The sequence below is a fragment of the Nerophis ophidion genome, linkage group LG15, assembly GCF_033978795.1.
Source record: "Nerophis ophidion isolate RoL-2023_Sa linkage group LG15, RoL_Noph_v1.0, whole genome shotgun sequence".
Lineage (NCBI taxonomy): Eukaryota > Metazoa > Chordata > Actinopteri > Syngnathiformes > Syngnathidae > Nerophis > Nerophis ophidion.
Genome location: NC_084625.1, coordinates 38,063,555 through 38,083,137, shown reverse-complemented (window position 1 = coordinate 38,083,137; position 19,583 = coordinate 38,063,555). Strand labels below are relative to the sequence as shown.

The 19,583-nt window shown below is 42.4% G+C and overlaps 1 protein-coding gene across 1 annotated transcript in view; it reads left to right on the top strand.

The window, feature by feature from the left end:
* The window catches only part of prkdc (protein kinase, DNA-activated, catalytic subunit), a 154,511-nt gene that overhangs the window by 121,596 nt on the left and 13,332 nt on the right, over nucleotides 1-19,583 (top strand). The window contains exons 71-80 of the mRNA XM_061922138.1: nucleotides 119-312; nucleotides 1,311-1,494; nucleotides 1,561-1,721; nucleotides 1,907-2,118; nucleotides 5,130-5,217; nucleotides 5,297-5,440; nucleotides 8,523-8,733; nucleotides 8,836-8,903; nucleotides 12,098-12,318; nucleotides 16,022-16,114. Of these exons, the coding sequence (XP_061778122.1) occupies nucleotides 119-312; nucleotides 1,311-1,494; nucleotides 1,561-1,721; nucleotides 1,907-2,118; nucleotides 5,130-5,217; nucleotides 5,297-5,440; nucleotides 8,523-8,733; nucleotides 8,836-8,903; nucleotides 12,098-12,318; nucleotides 16,022-16,114 (1,576 nt within the window). The remainder of the gene's footprint in view (nucleotides 1-118; nucleotides 313-1,310; nucleotides 1,495-1,560; nucleotides 1,722-1,906; nucleotides 2,119-5,129; nucleotides 5,218-5,296; nucleotides 5,441-8,522; nucleotides 8,734-8,835; nucleotides 8,904-12,097; nucleotides 12,319-16,021; nucleotides 16,115-19,583) is intronic.

Genomic DNA, 19,583 nt, shown 5'->3' with positions numbered 1-19,583 from the left:
TTGGATCTGTACTCAAAGTGTACAGAGATGCAAAATAATATATAAGTTATTTAAAATATTGTTTCAATGAAGAATACCTCTAACAAAATAATTATGTAAAAATATTTTTTCACTGCAGAGGACCTCCAGATTGACTGTCAGAGTTCAACATCTGAACTATTCAGACAACAAAAGGTCCTCCAAGGAACATCTTTTCACATCATGGCCACAGCTGTAAGCAGAAGTCCTTCAGTTCTGGAAACGATTCAAGCTGACAAAGCAGCAAAAGTTGTTCAACTTTCAAGAAGTCCTTGGCCTGTTCAAGATCTGAAGGTACATCCAGTAGCCAATAAGAACATTTGAACGCATCAACTCATAACTGACGTATAGGAAACATTTAGGAGTCATGTGATTGTATAACATTCAACCAAATAGCAGTCTGAAATGCAGCTAGCTCATTTACAAAAGACAATAAAGTTATTATTTGAATTTGCTTAACAATTGTAATAATTTAATAGTGTCTCAAGTGTTACAATTCAACTGTTTGTAGCATATTACGTAAATGAATTTATAGAAAACAAGCCTTTCCAGGTTTTACCACGCCTTCGGCCCAAGTGCAAATGGGATGGGCTCCAGCATCCCCCGTGACTCCGAGAGGGACAAGTGGTAGAAAATGGATAGATGGATGGAAGCTATGAAAATATCAGCTTTCCGGATTTAAATTATGTAAAGTCTCTTGTAATTATTTTCTGTTATTTTGCAATAGATTTATTTTCACATAAGGCTTAGTTATTTTTACATAAAATTAAGTTATTTTCCCAAAAAGTTTTTTTCAAAGCAAATTTAGGTATTTTCACATTAAGTAATTATTTTCTAATAAAGTTGAGTTATTTTCAGATTAAGTTATTTTCACATAAAATATTATTTTCACATAAAGTTCAGTAATGTATCCTATTATTATTTTAAAATAGGTATTTTTAATAAATTATTTTCAAATGAAGTTGTTATTTTTTTTTAAAAGATTAAAGTTATTTTCACATAAAATAAAGTTAATATCACATTAAGTTATTTTCAAATAAAGCAGGGTTGTTTTCAAATACAGTTGGGTCGTTTTCAAATAAAGTAAAGTAATAGTCAAATGAAGTTTAGATATTTTCAAATAAGGACTACATTTATCCTCAACAACGTAACATATGTATGTAGCGTTAGTAGTATTTCCTCATTCAGAAAAGTGTTAGTCTATGATAAATATCGACCATCACTTTACTTTCAGCACAAATGTTTGAAAGAGTGTGGTATATTTAGGTGATTGAGAACTGTTTTCCCTGCAGGAAGTGGAAGTGGGGTTACAGTTGCGAGCGCTGGAGTTGCTGAGTGATGCCAGCAGGAGGGCTGACGAGGAACTGCAAACCTTTACACACCAAGACGTGCAAAGCAGCAGCATTGTGGAATCTTACATGTGTTTGGCTGATTTCTGTGACAAACTACTGCGACAACAAGACCAGGAGGACACCAGTGAGTTTGTCTTGATTTTGTTCAGTTCCTACCGTTACAGTCGGAATAACAGCTTTTGTGTTGCAGAAAGTTCATTCCCTGACCTGCTGGCACTGCCAGTTCATGTGGTGCACAACATGTTAAAAGCACTTAGACTGAACTCTGAGGAGGCTCGTCTAAAGTTTCCTCGTCTACTCCAAATAATTGAGTTATATCCCTCAGAGACACTGGACCTCATGACTAAGGAGGTTTGTGTCTTTCTTTCTGCCTTCATTGCAGGAGTTTTTTGTCTCCACTTAAAGAGAAATGTGTGACCTTAAGTGTGTTTTCTTGCGATGTATAAATTGAATGTCATTTAAATCAATTGTATCGTATTGTCAATGCTTCAAAAAGCATGAAAACAATAAATGCTGTAAACTGTGTGCTTTATTAGTTGGCGCTGGTCCCCTGCTGGATGCTAATTGGTTGGATCAGTCAAATGGTGGCCCTCTTAGACAAACGTGAAGCTGTGGCTGTGCAGCACTGCATCCAGCAGATAGCTGAATGTTACCCTCAAGCTCTGGTTTACGCTCTTATGATAAGCAGCGAGAGTTTTCACTTTGAGGACTCAGCGACTGGACATCAGCAGCAAGAATTTGTCAACAGGTAATAAGCACATTTACATGCACTTGCTAATGCAAGTTATTTTATAAAAATCTTTATTAATATTAGTCACTACAGACTGTTAAGATAACTTCATCAAGAGTCTAACAGTTCCATTGTGGCAGGCAGGTCTCATTTTATTAGTTCCTCAAAGTATATCAGATTTTCTGCCATATTTATTTTACCATTGCTTCATCAATATATAATCATTGATGACCCGTCGGACTTTCTCTTGGAACGCAATAAAGTATATATCCAGGTCGCCTTTTCCATATGTATAATAAATAACCAAAAACATTTATATTTTGTTGTTTTCTTACTGTACCGAAAATGAACCGAACCGTGACCTCTAAGCCAAGATACACACCGAACCGAAATTTTTGTGTACCGTTATACCCCTATTCAACATAGTCTTTTTTTTGTCCTGTCCAGCCACTCAGGCAAATCGTATTGTTGATCTAGATGCCCATATTTTCTGTACAGATTTACTTTGTACAGAAGTGTGGGATACTTCTCTTGTTGCCTTATTTGTATTTGACTTTATTAAATGGATTTATATCAATGTTTGGTGCAGCCGGACCGGAGCAGGAGGGGGTAGAAAGAAGAAAAAAAAAGGTAGACAGAGGGGGAAATTGCGGGGACATGAGGGAATAAGACAGAGAGACCACATCAGCAAATACGATCTCTACAAATATGATACAAAAAGTGGTAGCAAAGAAGCAGTTAGTTGAATAAATATTAATAACACAGAAATAACAATTAACTTATTGCACCACAAATGGAGCACTACAAATGCCAATGGAAATAATAATTGTTTCAAATGCAACAATACATATAATGATAACTTGAATTACAAAAGAAAGCAGATAAATGGAGAGGAAAAAAGAGAAGCGAACTGTTTTAACCTTGTAGATTGTTATAGTAACATTAGGTTAAGCTTTGTCAGTGTGCCTTGTGTTACCCAGTTTCCCCTAGGGCAGGGGTCGGCAACCCGCTCCTCCGGAGCCGCATGCGGCTCTTTGACCACTCTGGTGTGGCTCAGCTGTATACTTGCCGACCTTCCCGAATTTACCCGGAGATTTCTGACATCAATGCCTTTCCTTAAAATTGCCTGGAGTATGCATACTATGATTTTCACTTGGACAGCAACATTGAGGGCGGGCCGTGATGGCAATATCCATAACATCTTCTACTGCATGTATTTGTGTCACCTGTTACACAACACTATGTGCGTGCATGTGCGTACCGGCCATTCACGTATTGTGTGAACCCTCGATTACAATCCTCAAGCGATTGCAAGGCATACTTGTTCAACAGCCATACAGGTTACACTGAGGGTTGTGATATAAACAACTTTAACACTCTTACTAATGTGCGCCACACTGTGAACCCACACCAAAAAAGAATGACAAACACATTTCGGGAAAACATTCGCACTGTAACACAACATAACAAATACCCATAATCCCATGCAACCCTAATTATTCCAGGCTACATTATTCACCCCCGCTAAACCTAGGTTTTTTTAAAAGATTTATTGCATACTGTGTTACTAAGTCTTTAACATTGATAAAACTGTTTCCATTGAGGGTATTTCCAAGGCATATTGATGGAGTAATCTGAAATAGAACTGAATGTATCAATGAGTGAGATTGTGTCTTGAAAAGAAGAATGTGGATTTTGTCGGAAAAGTAATACATCATCAGCATAAAGGATAATTTAATGATGAACGGTTGCAGTATGGATGCCTTTAATATTTGCATGTTGTCAAACTGCGGCTGCAAGAGGTTCAATAAATAGAGAAAACTGTGACGGATAAAGTGGACAACCTTGCCTAATGCCTCTCCATAAGCAGAAAATCTTGGAGAGATTTGGCTGTTAGTTTTAACTGAAGCTGTTGGAAAACTGTGTACAACTTTATTCTTGCTGTAAATAAGTCTCCAGTAGCTAAAAAAAATTCTAATTCACTCTATCAAACTCTTTTTTAGCAGGTAAAGTTAATTACTTCAGCGGTTTTTAGATTATGAATAACAAAATAGTCTATCAGATTGAGTAGACTGCGAACATTGTTGGACAATTGTCTCCCTTTGATGAAACCTGTTTGATCAGGATGTATTATATATGGAGTGACGTTTTCTAAACTTTGAGCTAATACTTAGCAGATAATTTTAAGATCAACATTAGGAGTTTGGCCGGTAACTGGACAAAAGTGTTGGGTCTTTATCAGGTTTTAGCAAGAGACTGATTACAGCAGAGTTTATATTTGGAGGTAGGAATTAGTTTTCTTTAATCTCTAAAGCCATTTTTGTAAATATTAAATCCAGCAGTGACCAGAATATTTTGTTGAACTCCAAAGGGAGCCCACCAGGCGCTGGTGCTTTATTGTTTAGCATTTGTTGAAGAGCATCGTGAATTTTAGTTACTGAAATGGCTAGATCCAAATTCAATACCTGACTTGTATTTAATTGAGGTAAAAAATATTATTAAGAAATGTCTCAATATCTGAAAAAGAATGGTCAATCTGGGATGTATATAGGTTTCTGTAAAAGTCTCTAAAGGTAGTTAATTTCCTCAGGAGCGTGTGTAATGTTTCAAGCTGAATCCTTAATGGATAGTATAAAGCTTTTTTTCAACATAATCTTCAGAAAAGTTATATTAAGTGAACATTTGGACAGCATCTAGTTCATCAACAGAGTACATAAAAACAAATTAAAACAATGACAAGCACTGAACCAACATATATCATTATGCATTTGTATTTCATGATTTTTTTGAGAACTTTGTATAAAAGAATAAAGGATGCAGTAAGTATACAAGTTTTCCTCTCACTTAAACCAATATTAAGGAATAACTGTGCCTACAGGTCTAAAAAGTAGAACATTTTTTGTGCCTACAGTTCTGAAAAGTAGAAAACAAGTACATGTCCGTGCTATACATAATTGAAATTTTAACTGACTACTTCATGTTTTCTAAGCATGACTGATATAGTATATGATGAATATTTATACCAACAGGATTAAGAGCATGCTGGATAAAGGCGGAGCCGTGCAGAACTTTGTGGATGCGCTTCAGCAGCTTACAAATCCTGATATGATTTTTAAGGTAAAAACACATTTTTATTCATTTGGTACCTCTTCTTTTGACTTCATTGCTGTTTTGTTTTGTCATTTGCTTTATGTAGAACTGGTGGGAAAATGTCAAATACGAATTGGAAAAAAACGACTTGGACAAAGAAAAAATTAAGAACATGTACAACGAGATGTACTCTGTATTGGGGGATTGCACGAAAGACGGCTATGGGACATTTCGCAAGAAATTCATCCAGGTTTGTCATTTATTTCTTTACCTTCTTTACAAACTATATGCTAGTGTATTTGCATCCCATCCATCCATCCATCCATCATCTTCCGCTTATCCGAGGTCGGGTCGCGGGGGCAACAGCCTAAGCAGGGAAACCCAGACTTCCCTCTCCCCAGCCACTTCGTCTAGGTCTTCCCGGGGGATCCCGAGGCGTTCCCAGGCCAGCCGGGAGACATAGTCTTCCCAACGTGTCCTGGGTCTTCCCCGTGGCCTCCTACCGGTTGGACGTGCCCTAAACACCTCCCTAGGGAGGCGTTCGGGTGGCATCCTGACCAGATGCCCGAACCACCTCATCTGGCTCCTCTCGATGTGGAGGAGCAGCGGCTTTACTTTGAGTTCCTCCCGGATGGCAGAGCTTCTCACTCTATCTCTAAGGGAGAGCCCCGCCACACAGCGGAGGAAACTCATTTCGGCCGCTTGTACCCGTGATCTTATCCTTTCGGTCATGACCCAAAGCTCATGACCATAGGTGAGGATGGGAACGTAGATCGACCGGTAAATTGAGAGCTTTGCCTTCCGGCTCAGCTCCTTCTTCACCACAACGGACCGGTACAACGTCCGCATTACTGAAGACGCCGCACCGATCCGCCTGTCGATCTCACGATCCACTCTTCCCTCACTCGTGAACAAGACTCCTAGGTACTTGAACTCCTTCACTTGGGGCAGGGTCTCCTCCCCAACCCGGAGATGGCACTCCACTCTTTTCCGGGCGAGAACCATGGACTCGGACTTGGAGGTGCTGATTCTCATTCCAGTCGCTTCACACTCGACTGCGAACCGATCCAGCGAGAGCTGAAGATCCCGGTCAGATGAAGCCATCAGGACCACATCATCTGCAAAAAGCAGAGACCTAATCCTGCGGTTACCAAACCGGAACCCCTCAACGCCTTGACTGCGCCTAGAAATTCTGTCTATAAAAGTTATGAACAGAATCGGTGACAAAGGACAGCCTTTGCGGAGTCCAACCCTCACTGGAAATGTGTTCGACTTACTGCCGGCAATGCGGACCAAGCTCTGGCACTGATCGTACAGGGAACGGACCGCCACAATAAGACAGTCCGATACCCCATACTCTCTGAGCACTCCCCACAGGACTTCCCGAGGGACACGGTCGAATGCCTTCTCCAAGTCCACAAAGCACATGTAGACTGGTTGGGCAAACTCCCATGCACCCTCAAGAACCCTGCCGAGAGTATAGAGCTGGTCCACAGTTCCACTCCGGGCGGATCTCGTCCACCCCTGGGGCCTTGCCACCGAGGAGCTTTTTAACTACCTCAGCGACCTCAGCCCCAGAAATAGGTGAGTCCACCACAGATTCCCCAGGCACTGCTTCCTCATAGGAAGACGTGTTGGTGGGATTGAGGAGGTCTTCGAAGTATTCCTTCCACCTATCCACAACATCCGCAGTCGAGGTCAGCAGAACACCATCCGCACCATACACGGTGTTGATAGTGCACTGTTTCCCCTTCCTGAGGCGGCGGACGGTGGTCCAGAATCGCTTCGAAGCCGTCCGGAAGTCGTTTTCCATGGCTTCCCCGAACTCTTCCCATGTCCGAGTTTTTGCCTCCGCGACCGCTGAAGCTGCACACCGCTTGGCCTGTCGGTACCTGTCCACTGCCTCCGGAGTCCTATGAGCCAAAAGGACCCGATAGGACTCCTTCTTCAGCTTGACGGCATCCCTCACCGCTGGTGTCCACCAAGGGGTTTTAGGATTGCCGCCCCGACAGGCACCAACTACCTTGCGGCCACAGCTCCGATCTGCCGCCTCGACAATAGAGGTGCGGAACATGGTCCACTCGGACTCAATGTCCAGCACCTCCCTCGTGACATGTTCAAAGTTCTTCCGGAGGTGGGAATTGAAACTTTGTCTGACAGGAGACTCTGCCAGACGTTCCCAGCAGACCCTCACAATGCGTTTGGGCCTGCCAGGTCTGTCCGGCATCCTCCCCACCATCGCAGCCAACTCACCACCAGGTGGTGATCGGTAGAAAGCTCCGCCCCTCTCTTCACCCGAGTGTCCATAACATGAGGCCGCAAATCCGATGACACAACTACAAAGTCGATCATGGAACTGCGGCCTAGGGTGTCCTGGTGCCAAGTGCACATATGGACACCCTTATGTTTGAACATGGTGTTTGTTATGGACATACTGTGACGAGCACAAAAGTCCAATAACAAAACACCACTCGGGTTCAGATCCGGGCGGCCATTCTTCCCAATCACGCCTCTCCAGGTTTCACTGTCGTTGCCAACGTGAGCGTTGAAGTCTCCCAGTAGGACAAGGGAATCACCCGGGGGAGCACTTTCCAGTACTCCCTCGAGCGTTCCCAAAAAGGGTGGGTACTCTGAACTGCTGTTTGGTGCATAAGCACAAACAACAGTCAGGACCCGTCCCCCCACCCGAAGGCGGAGGGAGGCTACCCTTTCGTCCACCGGGTTGAACTCCAACGTACAGGCTTTGAGCCGGGGGGAAAACAAGAATTGCCACCCCAGCCCGTCGCCTCTCACTGCCGGCAACGCCAGAGTGGAAGAGGGTCCAATCCCTCTCGAGAGAAGTGGTTCCAGAGCCCTTGCTGTGCGTCGAAGTGAGTCCGACTATATCCAGCCGGAATTTCTCGACTTCGCGCACTAGCTCAGGCTCTTTCCCCCCCAGTGACGTGACGTTCCACGTCCCAAGAGCTAGCTTCTGTAGCCGAGGATCGGACCACCAAGTGCCCTGCCTTCGGCTGTCGCCCAGCTCACAATGCACCCGACCTCTATGGCCCCTGCTATGGGTGGTGAGCCCATTGGAGGGGTGACCCACGTTGCCTCTTCGGGCTGTGCCCGGCCGGGCCCCATGGGAACAGGCCCGGCCACCAGGCGCTCGCCATCGTGCCCCACCTCCGGGCCTGGCTCCAGAGGGGGGCCCCGGTGACCCGCGTCCGGGCGAGGGAAATCTGGGTCCATGATGTTTCTTGCATCCCAAATGTATATATCAGTGATGGGTCAAGCCTCAGAATAACAAGCTGCCATTTCTAAATGTAATCATTGTGTTATTTGTTGCACAGAAATTTGCTAAAGATGTGCAGAGATTGCTGGGAGAAAATGGCACCCAGCTGTTTGCAAAAAGGAGAGACAGAAGCTTTTTGAGTAAGGTGGATGAGTTAATCGCATCTATGCAGAAAGGAACCCAGAAGGAACCTGGGAACCTGAAGGAGTATTCTCCCTGGCTGAGTGCTTTCCAGGCAGACGCGTTCAGGAACGAGCTGGAGATCCCTGGTCAGTAAAATACCAAATACAAAAATTATGCAACATAATGATGTGATTTCCTGAGATTGATACTATGGTATTGTGGCAAACAATTAATTTGTTTGTCTTTAGGTCAGTATGACGGCAGAGCCAAACCTTTGCCGGAATATCACACCAAAATAACTGGCTTTGACGAGAGGGTACGTATTCAAACCAGAAAAGGTGCGCAGAGGCAATATTTAGCTTTGGTGGCTATGCTGCTGCTAATATCTTTGTCAGGGTTGGTCAGGTAAGAATGAGATATTTATTGCTAAACAGCAAACAAAGAAAACTTCCACCATGATGTAAAACTAAGGTAGAATGGTAAATTGTAAAAAAGGAAGACAAAAGGTCAAATATTCTTTACTCCAATATGGTGGATGCACTTGTGAGCAGCACGGCGTCATTAAATGACGAGGGCCACATCGTAATTATGGCTACTCGCAAGGTGTCGCTTGTAACAGTTAATTTATGGAAACAGACGGCTATATTTTCCTTCTAACACAAATGTACGATTTTTAATGATTTTTTTTTTTTTTTTTTTTTTTTTTTTTTTAACTAACAAAATGATGCAAACTTGGTTTTAAAATTTAAGTCATGGTGACAAGCAGATGTTTAGGTTATTTAAATACAGCGTGGCTTGAGCAAGACACTTCACCTTTGCTCCTGATGGGTCGTGGTTAGGGCCTTGCATGACAGCTCCTGCCATCAGTATTTAAATGTGTGTGTGAATGGGTGAATGTAAAAATAGTGTCAAAGCGCCTGGAGTACCTTGATGGTAGAAAAGCGCTATTCAAGTATAATCCATTTACTTTTTACCGTTTTTAATAACCAAAAATGCTTGGAACATCTTGTTTCATGATCAGATAATATTACAATGTAAAACAAGCAATTGCGTGTTGTAAATTATTCTGTAAAAATTGAAAGAACAAATACATGCACTCTTAAAGTGTTAGTAAGTTAATTCTCGCCTCTTGCAGGAGAAATAAATGACGTGGCGGGCCATTTCAAGTAATGTGGCTCACCACATAAATAATTGTGGCGGACCACATTAAATAATGTGACGGACCGCATCAAATAATATGGAGGCCACAAAAAATAGTGTGACGGACCAAATAAAATAATGCGAAAGCCCAGATAAAATAAAGATACTCACCACTAGAATAATGTGACAGCACAGATAAAATAAAGATGTGACGGGCCACATAAAATAATGTGGAGGGCCAGATAAATGATATGGCGGACCACCTAAAATTATGTGACGGACAACTTTGAATAACGTGGTGGCCCACATAAAATAACATGGCGGAACAGATAAAATAATTTGACGAACCACATAAAATAATGTGGCAAACCACATAAAATAATGTGGCGGGCCACTTAAATTTATGTGATGGACCACAAAAAATAATGTGGTGGACCACATAAAATAATGTGGCAGGCAATTTAAAATAATGTGACGGACCAGATAAAATAATATGGTGGACCACTTAAATAAAGTGGCGAACCACATAAAAACCCTGTTTCCATATGAGTAGGGAAATTGTGTTAGATAGACGGAATACAATAATTAGCAAATCCTTTTCAACCCATATTTAAATGAATGCACCACAAAGACAACCTATTTGATGTTTAAACTCATAAACTTTTTTTTTTTTTGCAAATAATATTTAACTTAGAATTTCATGGCTGCAACACATGCCAAAGTAGTTAGGAAAGGGCATGTTCACCACTGTGTTACATCAATTTTTCTTCTAACAACACTCAATAAACGTTTGGGAACCGAGGCAACTAATTGTTGAAGCTTTGAAAGTGGAATTTTTCCCATTCTTGTTTTATGTAGTGCTTCAGTTGTTCAACAGTCCGGGGTCTCAGCTGTCGTATTCTACGTTTCATAATGCGCCACACAATTTCAATGGGAGACAGGTCTGGACTGCAGGCGAGCCAGGAAAGTACCAGCACTCTTTTTTTACGAAGCCACGCTGTTGTAACACGTGCTGAATGTGGCTTGGCATTGTCTTGCTGAAATAGGCAGTGACGTCCATGAAAAAGACGGCGCTTAGATGGCAGCATATGTTGTTCCAAAACCTGTATGTACCTTTCAGCATTAATGATGCCTTCACAGATGTGTAAGTTACCCATGCCTTGGGCACTAATGCACCCCCATACCATCACAGATGCTGGATTTTGAACTTTGCGTCGATGACAGTCTGGATGGTTAGCTTTTCCTTTGGTCCGGATGACACAAAGTCAAATATTTCCAAAATCAATTTGAAATGTGTACTCGTCAGACAACAGAACACTTTTCCACTTTGCATCAATCCATCTTAGATGATCTCGGGCCCAGAGAAGCCGGAGGCGTTTCCGGATGTTGTTGATAAATGGCTTTCGTTTTGCATAGTAGAGCTTTAACTTGCATTTACAGATGTAGCGACAAACTGTATTTAGTGACAGTGGTTTTCTGAAGTGTTCCTGAGCCCATGTGGTTATATCCTTTAGAGATTGATGTCGGTTTTTGATACAGTGCCGTCTTAGGGATCGAAGGTCACGGTCATTCATTGTTGGTTTCCCGCCATGCCGCTTACGTGGAGTGATTTCTCCAGATTCTCTGAACCTTTTGATGATATTATGGACCGTAGATGTTTCTTACAATTGCACTTTGAGAAACGTTGTTCTTAAACTGTTTGACTATTTGCTCACGCAGTTATGGACAAAGGGGTGTACCTCGCCCCATCCTTTTTTGTGAATGACTGAGCATTTTTTGGGAAGCTGTTTTTATACCCGATCATAGCACCCACCTGTTCCCACTTAGCCTGCACACATGTGGAATGTTCCAAATAAGTGTTTGATGAGCATTCCTCAACTTTATCAGTATTTATTGCCACCTTTCCCAACTTCTGCATTAAAGGACATAGTGGGTCTTGAGTTTCATACCTATGTGCTAGTAGGCCAAAGGCTGGACGATACAGCTAAAAACTGTTTTATATTATTATATAATAGTATATATAACAGTATATCATTATATAAAACATGTATTTTATACATATAAGTGTTTTATATCGGTCAATATGCTTAATTATCAATGTTTATTATGAACAATCGAAAATAGGGACCAAGAGAAAACTATATTAAATGCATTTTTTTTTCAAATGTAACCTTCCTCTGATTATAATCCCCTCAGCTACCAAGGCACAAAGGAAAGGAAATGTCAACACAACCATTAAAAACACTCAATCAATGTAAACTAAATTCTAAAATCACATTGAACAATAACCTCTTCAAATAACAACTAAAAATGATTGAATTCAATTTCAATGTTTACAACGTTATTCCATTGTAAATGTGTTTCCTGTAGGTAAAGGTGATGTTATCCATTCGCCGTCCTAAACGTCTGATCATCCGTGGAGATGACGAGCGCGACCACCCTTTCCTGGTAAAGGGCGGCGAGGACCTTCGTCAGGACCAGCGCATTGAACAGCTTTTTGCCGTCATGAACCTTTTGCTGAGTCGTGACGCCGCCTGCGCTCGCCGAGGTTTGCAGCTCAGAACCTACCAAGTCATCCCCATAAACACAAGGTAATTTTTTTATTGTATTCATAATGATTGATCCCGGTAAGGTTTATTCAGGTGTACTGGAGAGGAGGATACGCCGGATAGTCAAACCTCGGATTCAGGAGGAACAGTGTGGTTTTCGTCCTGGTCGTGGAACTGTGGACCAGCTCTATATCCTCGGCAGGGTTCTTGAGGGTGCCCAACCAGTCTACATGTGCTTTGTGGACTTGGAGAAGGCAGAAGGCATTCGACCGTGTCCCTCGGGAAGTCCTGTGGGGATTGCTCAGAGAGTATGGGGTATCGGACTGTCTTATTGTGGCGGTACGCTCCCTGTATGATCAGTGTCAGAGCTTGGTCCGCATTGCTGGCAGTAAGTCAGACACGTTTCCAGTGAAGGTTGGACTCCACCAAGGCTGTCCTTTGTCACCGATTCTGTTCATAACTTTTATGGACAGAATTTCTAGGCGCAGTCAAGGCATTGAGGGGTTCCGGTTTGGTGGCCGCAGGATTAGGTCTCTGCTTTTTGCAGATGATGTGGTCCTGATGGATTCATCTGGCCGGGATCTTCAGCTCTCACTGGATCGGTTCGAAGCCGAATGTGAAACGACCGGAATGAGAATCAGCACCTCCAAGTCCGAGTCCATGGTTCTCGCCCGGAAAAGGGTGGAGTGCCATCTCCGGGTTGGGGAGGAGACCCTACCTCAAGTGGAGGAGTTCAAGTACCTACAGTTGTGATCAAAATTATTCAACCCTCACACAATTTTGGTGTTTTAGCAAGTTGGACATTTATTCCGTATTTTGTTTGTAGTCATATCAAATAAAGATGTGTCAAATAGACAAATGCAACTTAAATTGTAACACTGTATTTTTACAAAATACCAAAAAAGGACATTTTTCTTAATATCTCATTGACAAAATGATTCAACCCCCTAGTTACATGCATCTTTAGTACTTAGTAGAACACCCTTTGGCAGTAATTACATCCTTCAAACGTGATACATAACCGGACACAAGCTTCTTGCAACCATCTACAGGTATTTTAGCCCATTCCTCTTGGGCAAAGGCTTTCAGTTCATTCATATTCTTGGGCTTGCGTGCTGCAACTGCCTTCTTCAAGTCCTACCACAGGTTTTCTATAGGATTTAGGTCTGGTTACTTTGAAGGCCACTCCAAAGTCTTCCAGCCCTTCTTCTGCAACCACTCTGATGTCGATTTGGAGGTATGCTTGGGATCGTTGTCCTGTTGGAAGGTCCAAGGTCTCCCAAGCCTCAGCTTCGTCACTGACTTCATGACATTTGCAGCTAATATATCCTGGTAGGAAATAGAATTCATAATGCCTTGAACGCGCTGGAGATTCCCGGTACCTGAGGCAGAGAAACAGCCCCAGAGCATGATTGACCCCCCACCATGCTTAACAGTAGGAAAGGTGTTCTTCTCTTTGTAAGCTTCAGTTTTTCTCCTCCAAACATAACGTTGATTCATAGGCCCAAAGAGTTCCAGTTTTGTCTCATCACTCCATAGAACAGTTTCCCCAAACCTTTGGGGTTTGTCCAGATTATTTTTTTTCCCCTGTGCCTGGTAAGCAAAAGTGGGCTGCGCCTGGGAGTTCTGGCATTGAGGCCTTCATCCCGTAGTGCGCGCCTTATTGTCTGGGAGGAGACCTGCGTTCCCCCCTCTGCAATGTCCTGTTGTAGTTCCTCAGCTGTTACCCGGGGGTTTTTCGCCGCTGTACGCTTCAAGCAGTTGCACATAACATCCTCTTTCTACCACGCCCAGGTAGAGTTTCCACTGTGCCTTTAGCTTTAAACTTGCGAATTATGCTCCCAACTGTGTCTCTTGGAATATGTAATGTCTTTGCTTTTTTCTTATATCCATATCCTTTCTTATGAAGAGAAATTACCTCCTCTCTTGACTTCTTTGACCACTCCCTGGACTTCACCATGTTGCAAATACACCATTGACCATCTACAAGAAGCTGAGCGTCACAGTCTGTTTCAATCAGTTTAATTGTTGCTCGTTATGGTTCTAATCACATCTACAGGTGTTTTCAACACCTGATTGGAAATACCTTATTCAAATTCTGTTCTTAAGAGTTGATCTTCAAGGGGTTGAATCATTTTGTCAATGAGATATTAAGAGAAATGACACTGTTTGGTATGTTACAAAATATAATGTTGTAATTCAAGTTGCATTTGTCTATTTAATGCATCTTTATTTGATATGACTATAAACAAAATAGGGAATAAATGTCCAACTTGCTAAAACACCAAAATTGTGTGGGGGTTGAATAATTTTGATCACAACTGTAGGAGTCTTGTTCACGAGTGGGGGAAGAGCGGATCGGTGCGGCGTCTTCAGTAATGCGGACGCTGTATCGATCTGTTGTGGTGAAGAAGGAGCTGAGCCGGAAGGCAAAGCTCTCAATTTACCGATGTGATCTACGTTCCCATCCTCACTTTTGGTCATGAGCTTTGGGTCATGACCGAAAAGATAAGATCACGGGTTCAAGCAGCCGAAATGAGTTTTGTCCGCCGGGTGGCGGGGCTCTCCCTTAGGGTGAGAAGCTCTGCCATCCGAAAGGAGCTCAAAGTAAAGCCGCTGCTCCTCCACATCGAGAGGAGCCAGATGAGGTGGCTCGGGCATCTGGTCAGGATACCACCCGGACGCCTCCCTAGGGAGGTGTTTAGGGCACGTCCAACTGGTAGGAGGCCACAGGGAAGACCCAGGACACGTTGGGAAGACTATGTCTCCCGGCTGGCCTGGGAACGCCTCGGGATCCCCCGGGAAGAGTTGAACGAAGTGGCTGGGGAGAGGGAAGTCTGGGCTTCCCTGCTTAGGCTGCTGCCCCCGCGACCCGACCTCGGATAAGCGGAGGAAGATGGATGGCTGGATGGATAATGATTGCTATTGACATTGTAACAGTGTAACAATATCAACACAATGTTTAAACTAGTTCATAATTTTTCTTTGTGACTTAAAATTGTTTGAGCAAAACAAAGTCAATAGTAGACAAATTAAATAAACAACAGTTAAAACGGCTATCTTCTATTCTTTTAAATCCTTTGGTTTTTGCCTTCAAAGTCCCCATATGTCTAAGGAATTATTCTCTGACTTTGTAAACATTAACTAAAACAACTAAAGATAATTTTAGGAAAATAATATCAATCTGATCTCTCCAGTATTGATCATTATTATTGTTATCAATGCACACATGTTAAAGTGCAATTTCAATGGTGATGATCTGCATTTGTAGGAAATCACAATGAATGCTATGGCAAGCATAAACATTTTTATTTCAACTATTTTACCTAAAACACACATTAAGGCTATAAAGTGTGTTCTATCCAATCACTCGATTATTTTAACACACTAATGAATAGATAATTTGATGACTAAAATAATCCATAGCTGCAGCCCTGGTCTGCTTTTCTACTCTTTTACGTGTGTATTATTAATAAGTTATGTCGCCTGTCTGCAAAAAGCAAAGATAAAAAATGTATCATTGCTATTGATGGCCGCATATTCAAAATTGCTGCTAGCCTGAATATAGTGGTCACTTTTGCTTTTTCCACTGAGTGGTCGCTATGTACATGAAGTAGTGTAAAAATTGGAAGATGCCTGGTGGAATACATTATGTTGGTCTATAATAATACATTTCTAGTTAAACTGTATATTTATTAAACATGATAATTATAGTAAATAAATAATGTTTCCTATATATTTACAGAATTGGTCTCATTGAATGGATGGAGAACACTTGCACCTTAAAAGACTTTCTTTCAGCCACCATGACTGAGGACGAGTCCCTCAAGGCAGCCAGGTAATGTAATTATATTTTATGATACAAAGAATAATAATTTTCATAATTTTTGCTTCACTGGAATCTGCTTAACTTGGTCTCGCTTATGTTGACAACTCATAAAATCCAGGTCCACACTATTCTTCTTTTTACTTATCTGTTATCAGATGTGGTTGGCCGCTTATGTCGACATTAAAAGTGAGAGTCAAATCGATAATTGTTATGAAAAATATTGTGTTGTAGTAATATTAACGTAATTATCATCAAGCAGCAACAACATAACTAACTGTCTTGTGAAGCATTTACACACTGAATTCCTGTTCAGCTTTAAGAATAAAAGCATGACATTGGGTTCTCACAAGTCCTTGAAAATACTGGAAAAAGTTTAATCAATTTTCCAGTCATGGAAAATGAGAAATTAGGTCAAATGTTGTGAAAACTGTAAAGGTGTCCTGAAAATAAATTCTCTTCTGCTTTGTAAACAAATGCAAATGTGGTAAATGTGTGTGTATGTATATATATATATATATATATATATTAGGGGTGTGGGGAAAAAAAGGATTTGAATACGAATCGCGATTCTCACGTTGTGCGATTCAGAATCGATTCTCTTTTTTTTTTTTTTTTTTTTTTTTTATCAATCCAAAAAAACAATACACAGCAATACCACAACATTGCAATCCAATTCCAAAACCAAACCTGACCCAGCAACACTCAGAACTGCAATAAACATTGAGGAAACACAAACAGACACAGAACAAACCAAAAGTAGTGAAACAAAAATGAATATTATCAACAACAGTATCAATATAAGTTATAATTTCAGCATAGCAGTGATTAAAAGCATTCATTGACATTATCATTAGACATTTATAAAAAAAAAATTAAAAAAAGAACAATAGTGTCACAGTGGCTTACACTTGCATTGCATCTCATAAGCTTGACAACACACTGTGTCCAATGTTTTCACAAAGATAAAATAAGTCGTATTTTTGGTTCGTTTAATAGTTAAAACAAATTTACATTATTGCAATCTGCTAGCATGTCAGCAGACTGGGGTGGATCCTGCTAAAATCCTTTGTATTGAATGAATACAGAATCGTTTTGAATCGGAAAAATATCGTTTTTGAATCAAGAATCGCGTTGAATCAAAAAAATCGATATATAATCGAATCACGACCCCAAGATTCGATATAGAATCTAATCGTGGGACACCCAAAGATTTGCAGCCCTAATATATATATATATATGTGTGTGTGTGTGTGTGTGTGTGTGTATATATATATACATATAAATGGGTTGTACTTGTATAGCGCTTTTCTACCTTCAATGTACTCAAAGCGCTTTGACACTACTTCCACATTTACCCATTCACACACACATTCACACACTGATGGAGGGAGCTGCCATGCAAGGCGCCAACCAGCACCCATCAGGAGCAAGGGTGAAGTGTCTTGCTCAGGACACAACGGACGTGACGAGGTTGGTGCTAGGTGGGATTTGAACCAGGGACCCTTGGGTTGCGCACGGCCACTCTCCCACTGCGCCACGCCGTCCCTAATATATATATATATATATATATATATATATATATGTGTGTGTGTGTGTGTATATTAGGGGTGTAACGGTACGTGTATTTGTATTGAATCATTTCAGTACAGGGGTTTCGGTCCAGTTCGGTGGTGTACCGAACGTGTTTCCACACAAACATATTAAGTAGCCGTTTATGCTAAAGTCTTAACAAGCTGCTCCGCTCCGTTCTGCCTCTGTGTCTGTCTGTACACAACACACAGCATTGTCCCACTCACAAAACCATCTGATTGGTTACACGCAAACCGGTAACAGCCAATCAGCAGTGCGTATTCAGAGCGAAAAGAGCCAATCGGAGTGCGTATTCAGAGCGCATGTGTGTGTGTGTGTGTGTTATGACAGCAAAGCCCTGTCCGTCTGTTATTTCACTTGACCTTTTTCTGTGTTAATTGAGCTGTGTTGAAGCAGCAAAAAAGGACATGATGTTAAATGAAGAGTTTCTGTCTGTGATAGTTGATATAAAAATGTAACTGCATCATTAAGCCTACATGAACTCCATGGTGTTCAGGGTTAAATAGTCTCTTCTATTGCTATTGTATTATTTTTTCAGCTATAGTTACATTAATCATTAGTAATGTAGCAGCCTAGTTTTGAATGGCAGGGTCCCTGCTATCACATGTTGATACAAATATAACATTTACATAATAAGAAACACAGTGAAAGCTGGAGAGGCGTGATTTGGAAGAATGGCCGCCCGGATCTGAACCCGAGTGGTGTTTTGTTATTGGACTTTTGTGCTTGTCACAGTTTGTCCGTAACAAACACCATGTTCAAACATAAGGGTGTCCATATGTGCACTTGGCACCAGGACACCCTAGGCCGCAGTTCCATGATTGACTTTGTAGTTGTGTCATCGGATTTGCGGCCTCATGTTTAGGACACTCGGGTGAAGAGAGGGGCTAAGCTTTCTACCGATCACCACCTGGTGGTGAGTTGGCTGCGATGGTGGGGGATGATGCCGGACAGACCTGGCAGGCCCTAACGCATTGTGAGGCTCTGCTGCGAACGTCTGGCAGAGTCTCCTGTCAGAGAGAGTTTCAATTCCCACCTCTGGAAGAACTTTGAACATGTCACGAGGAGGGTCCTGGACATTGAGTCCGAGTGGACCATTGTCGAGGCGGCTGATTGGAGCTGTGGCCGCAAGGTAGTTGGTGCCTGTCAGGGCGTTAATCCTAGACCTGTTGGTGGACACCAGCGGTGAGGGATGCCGTCAAGCTGAAGAAAGAGTCCTATCGGGTTATTTTGGCTCATAGGACTCCGGAGGCAGTGGACAGGTACCGACAGGCCAAGCGGTGTGCAGCTTTAGCGGTCGCGGAGGCAAAAACTCGGACATGGGAGGAGTTCGGGGAAGCCATGGAAAACAACTTCCGGATGGCTTCGAAGCGATTCTGGACCACCATCTGCCGCCTCAGGAAGGGGAAACAGTGCACTGTCAACACCGTGTATGGTGCGGATGGTGTTCTGCTGACCTCAACTGCGGATGTTGTGGATAGGTGTAAGGAATACTTCGAAGACCTCCTCAATCCCACCAACACGTCTTCCTATGAGGAAGCAATGCCTGGGGAATCTGTGGTGGGCTCTCCTATTTCTGGGGCTGAGGTTGCCGGGTAGTTAAAAAGCTCCTTGGCGGCAAGGCCCCAGGGGTGGATGAGATCCACCCGGAGTTCCTTAAGGCTCTGGATGCTTTGGGGCTGTCTTGGTTGACAAGATTCTGCAGCATCGCGTGGACATCGAGGGCGGTACCTCTGGATTGGCAAACCGGGGTGGTGGTCCCTCTCTTTAAGAAGGGGGACCGGAGGGTGTGTTCCAACTGTCGTGGGATCACACTGTAGAGGGGGCCCTCTCCAGTGGAACCTCGGATTCAGGAGGAACTGTGTGGTTTTCATCCTGGTCATGAAAC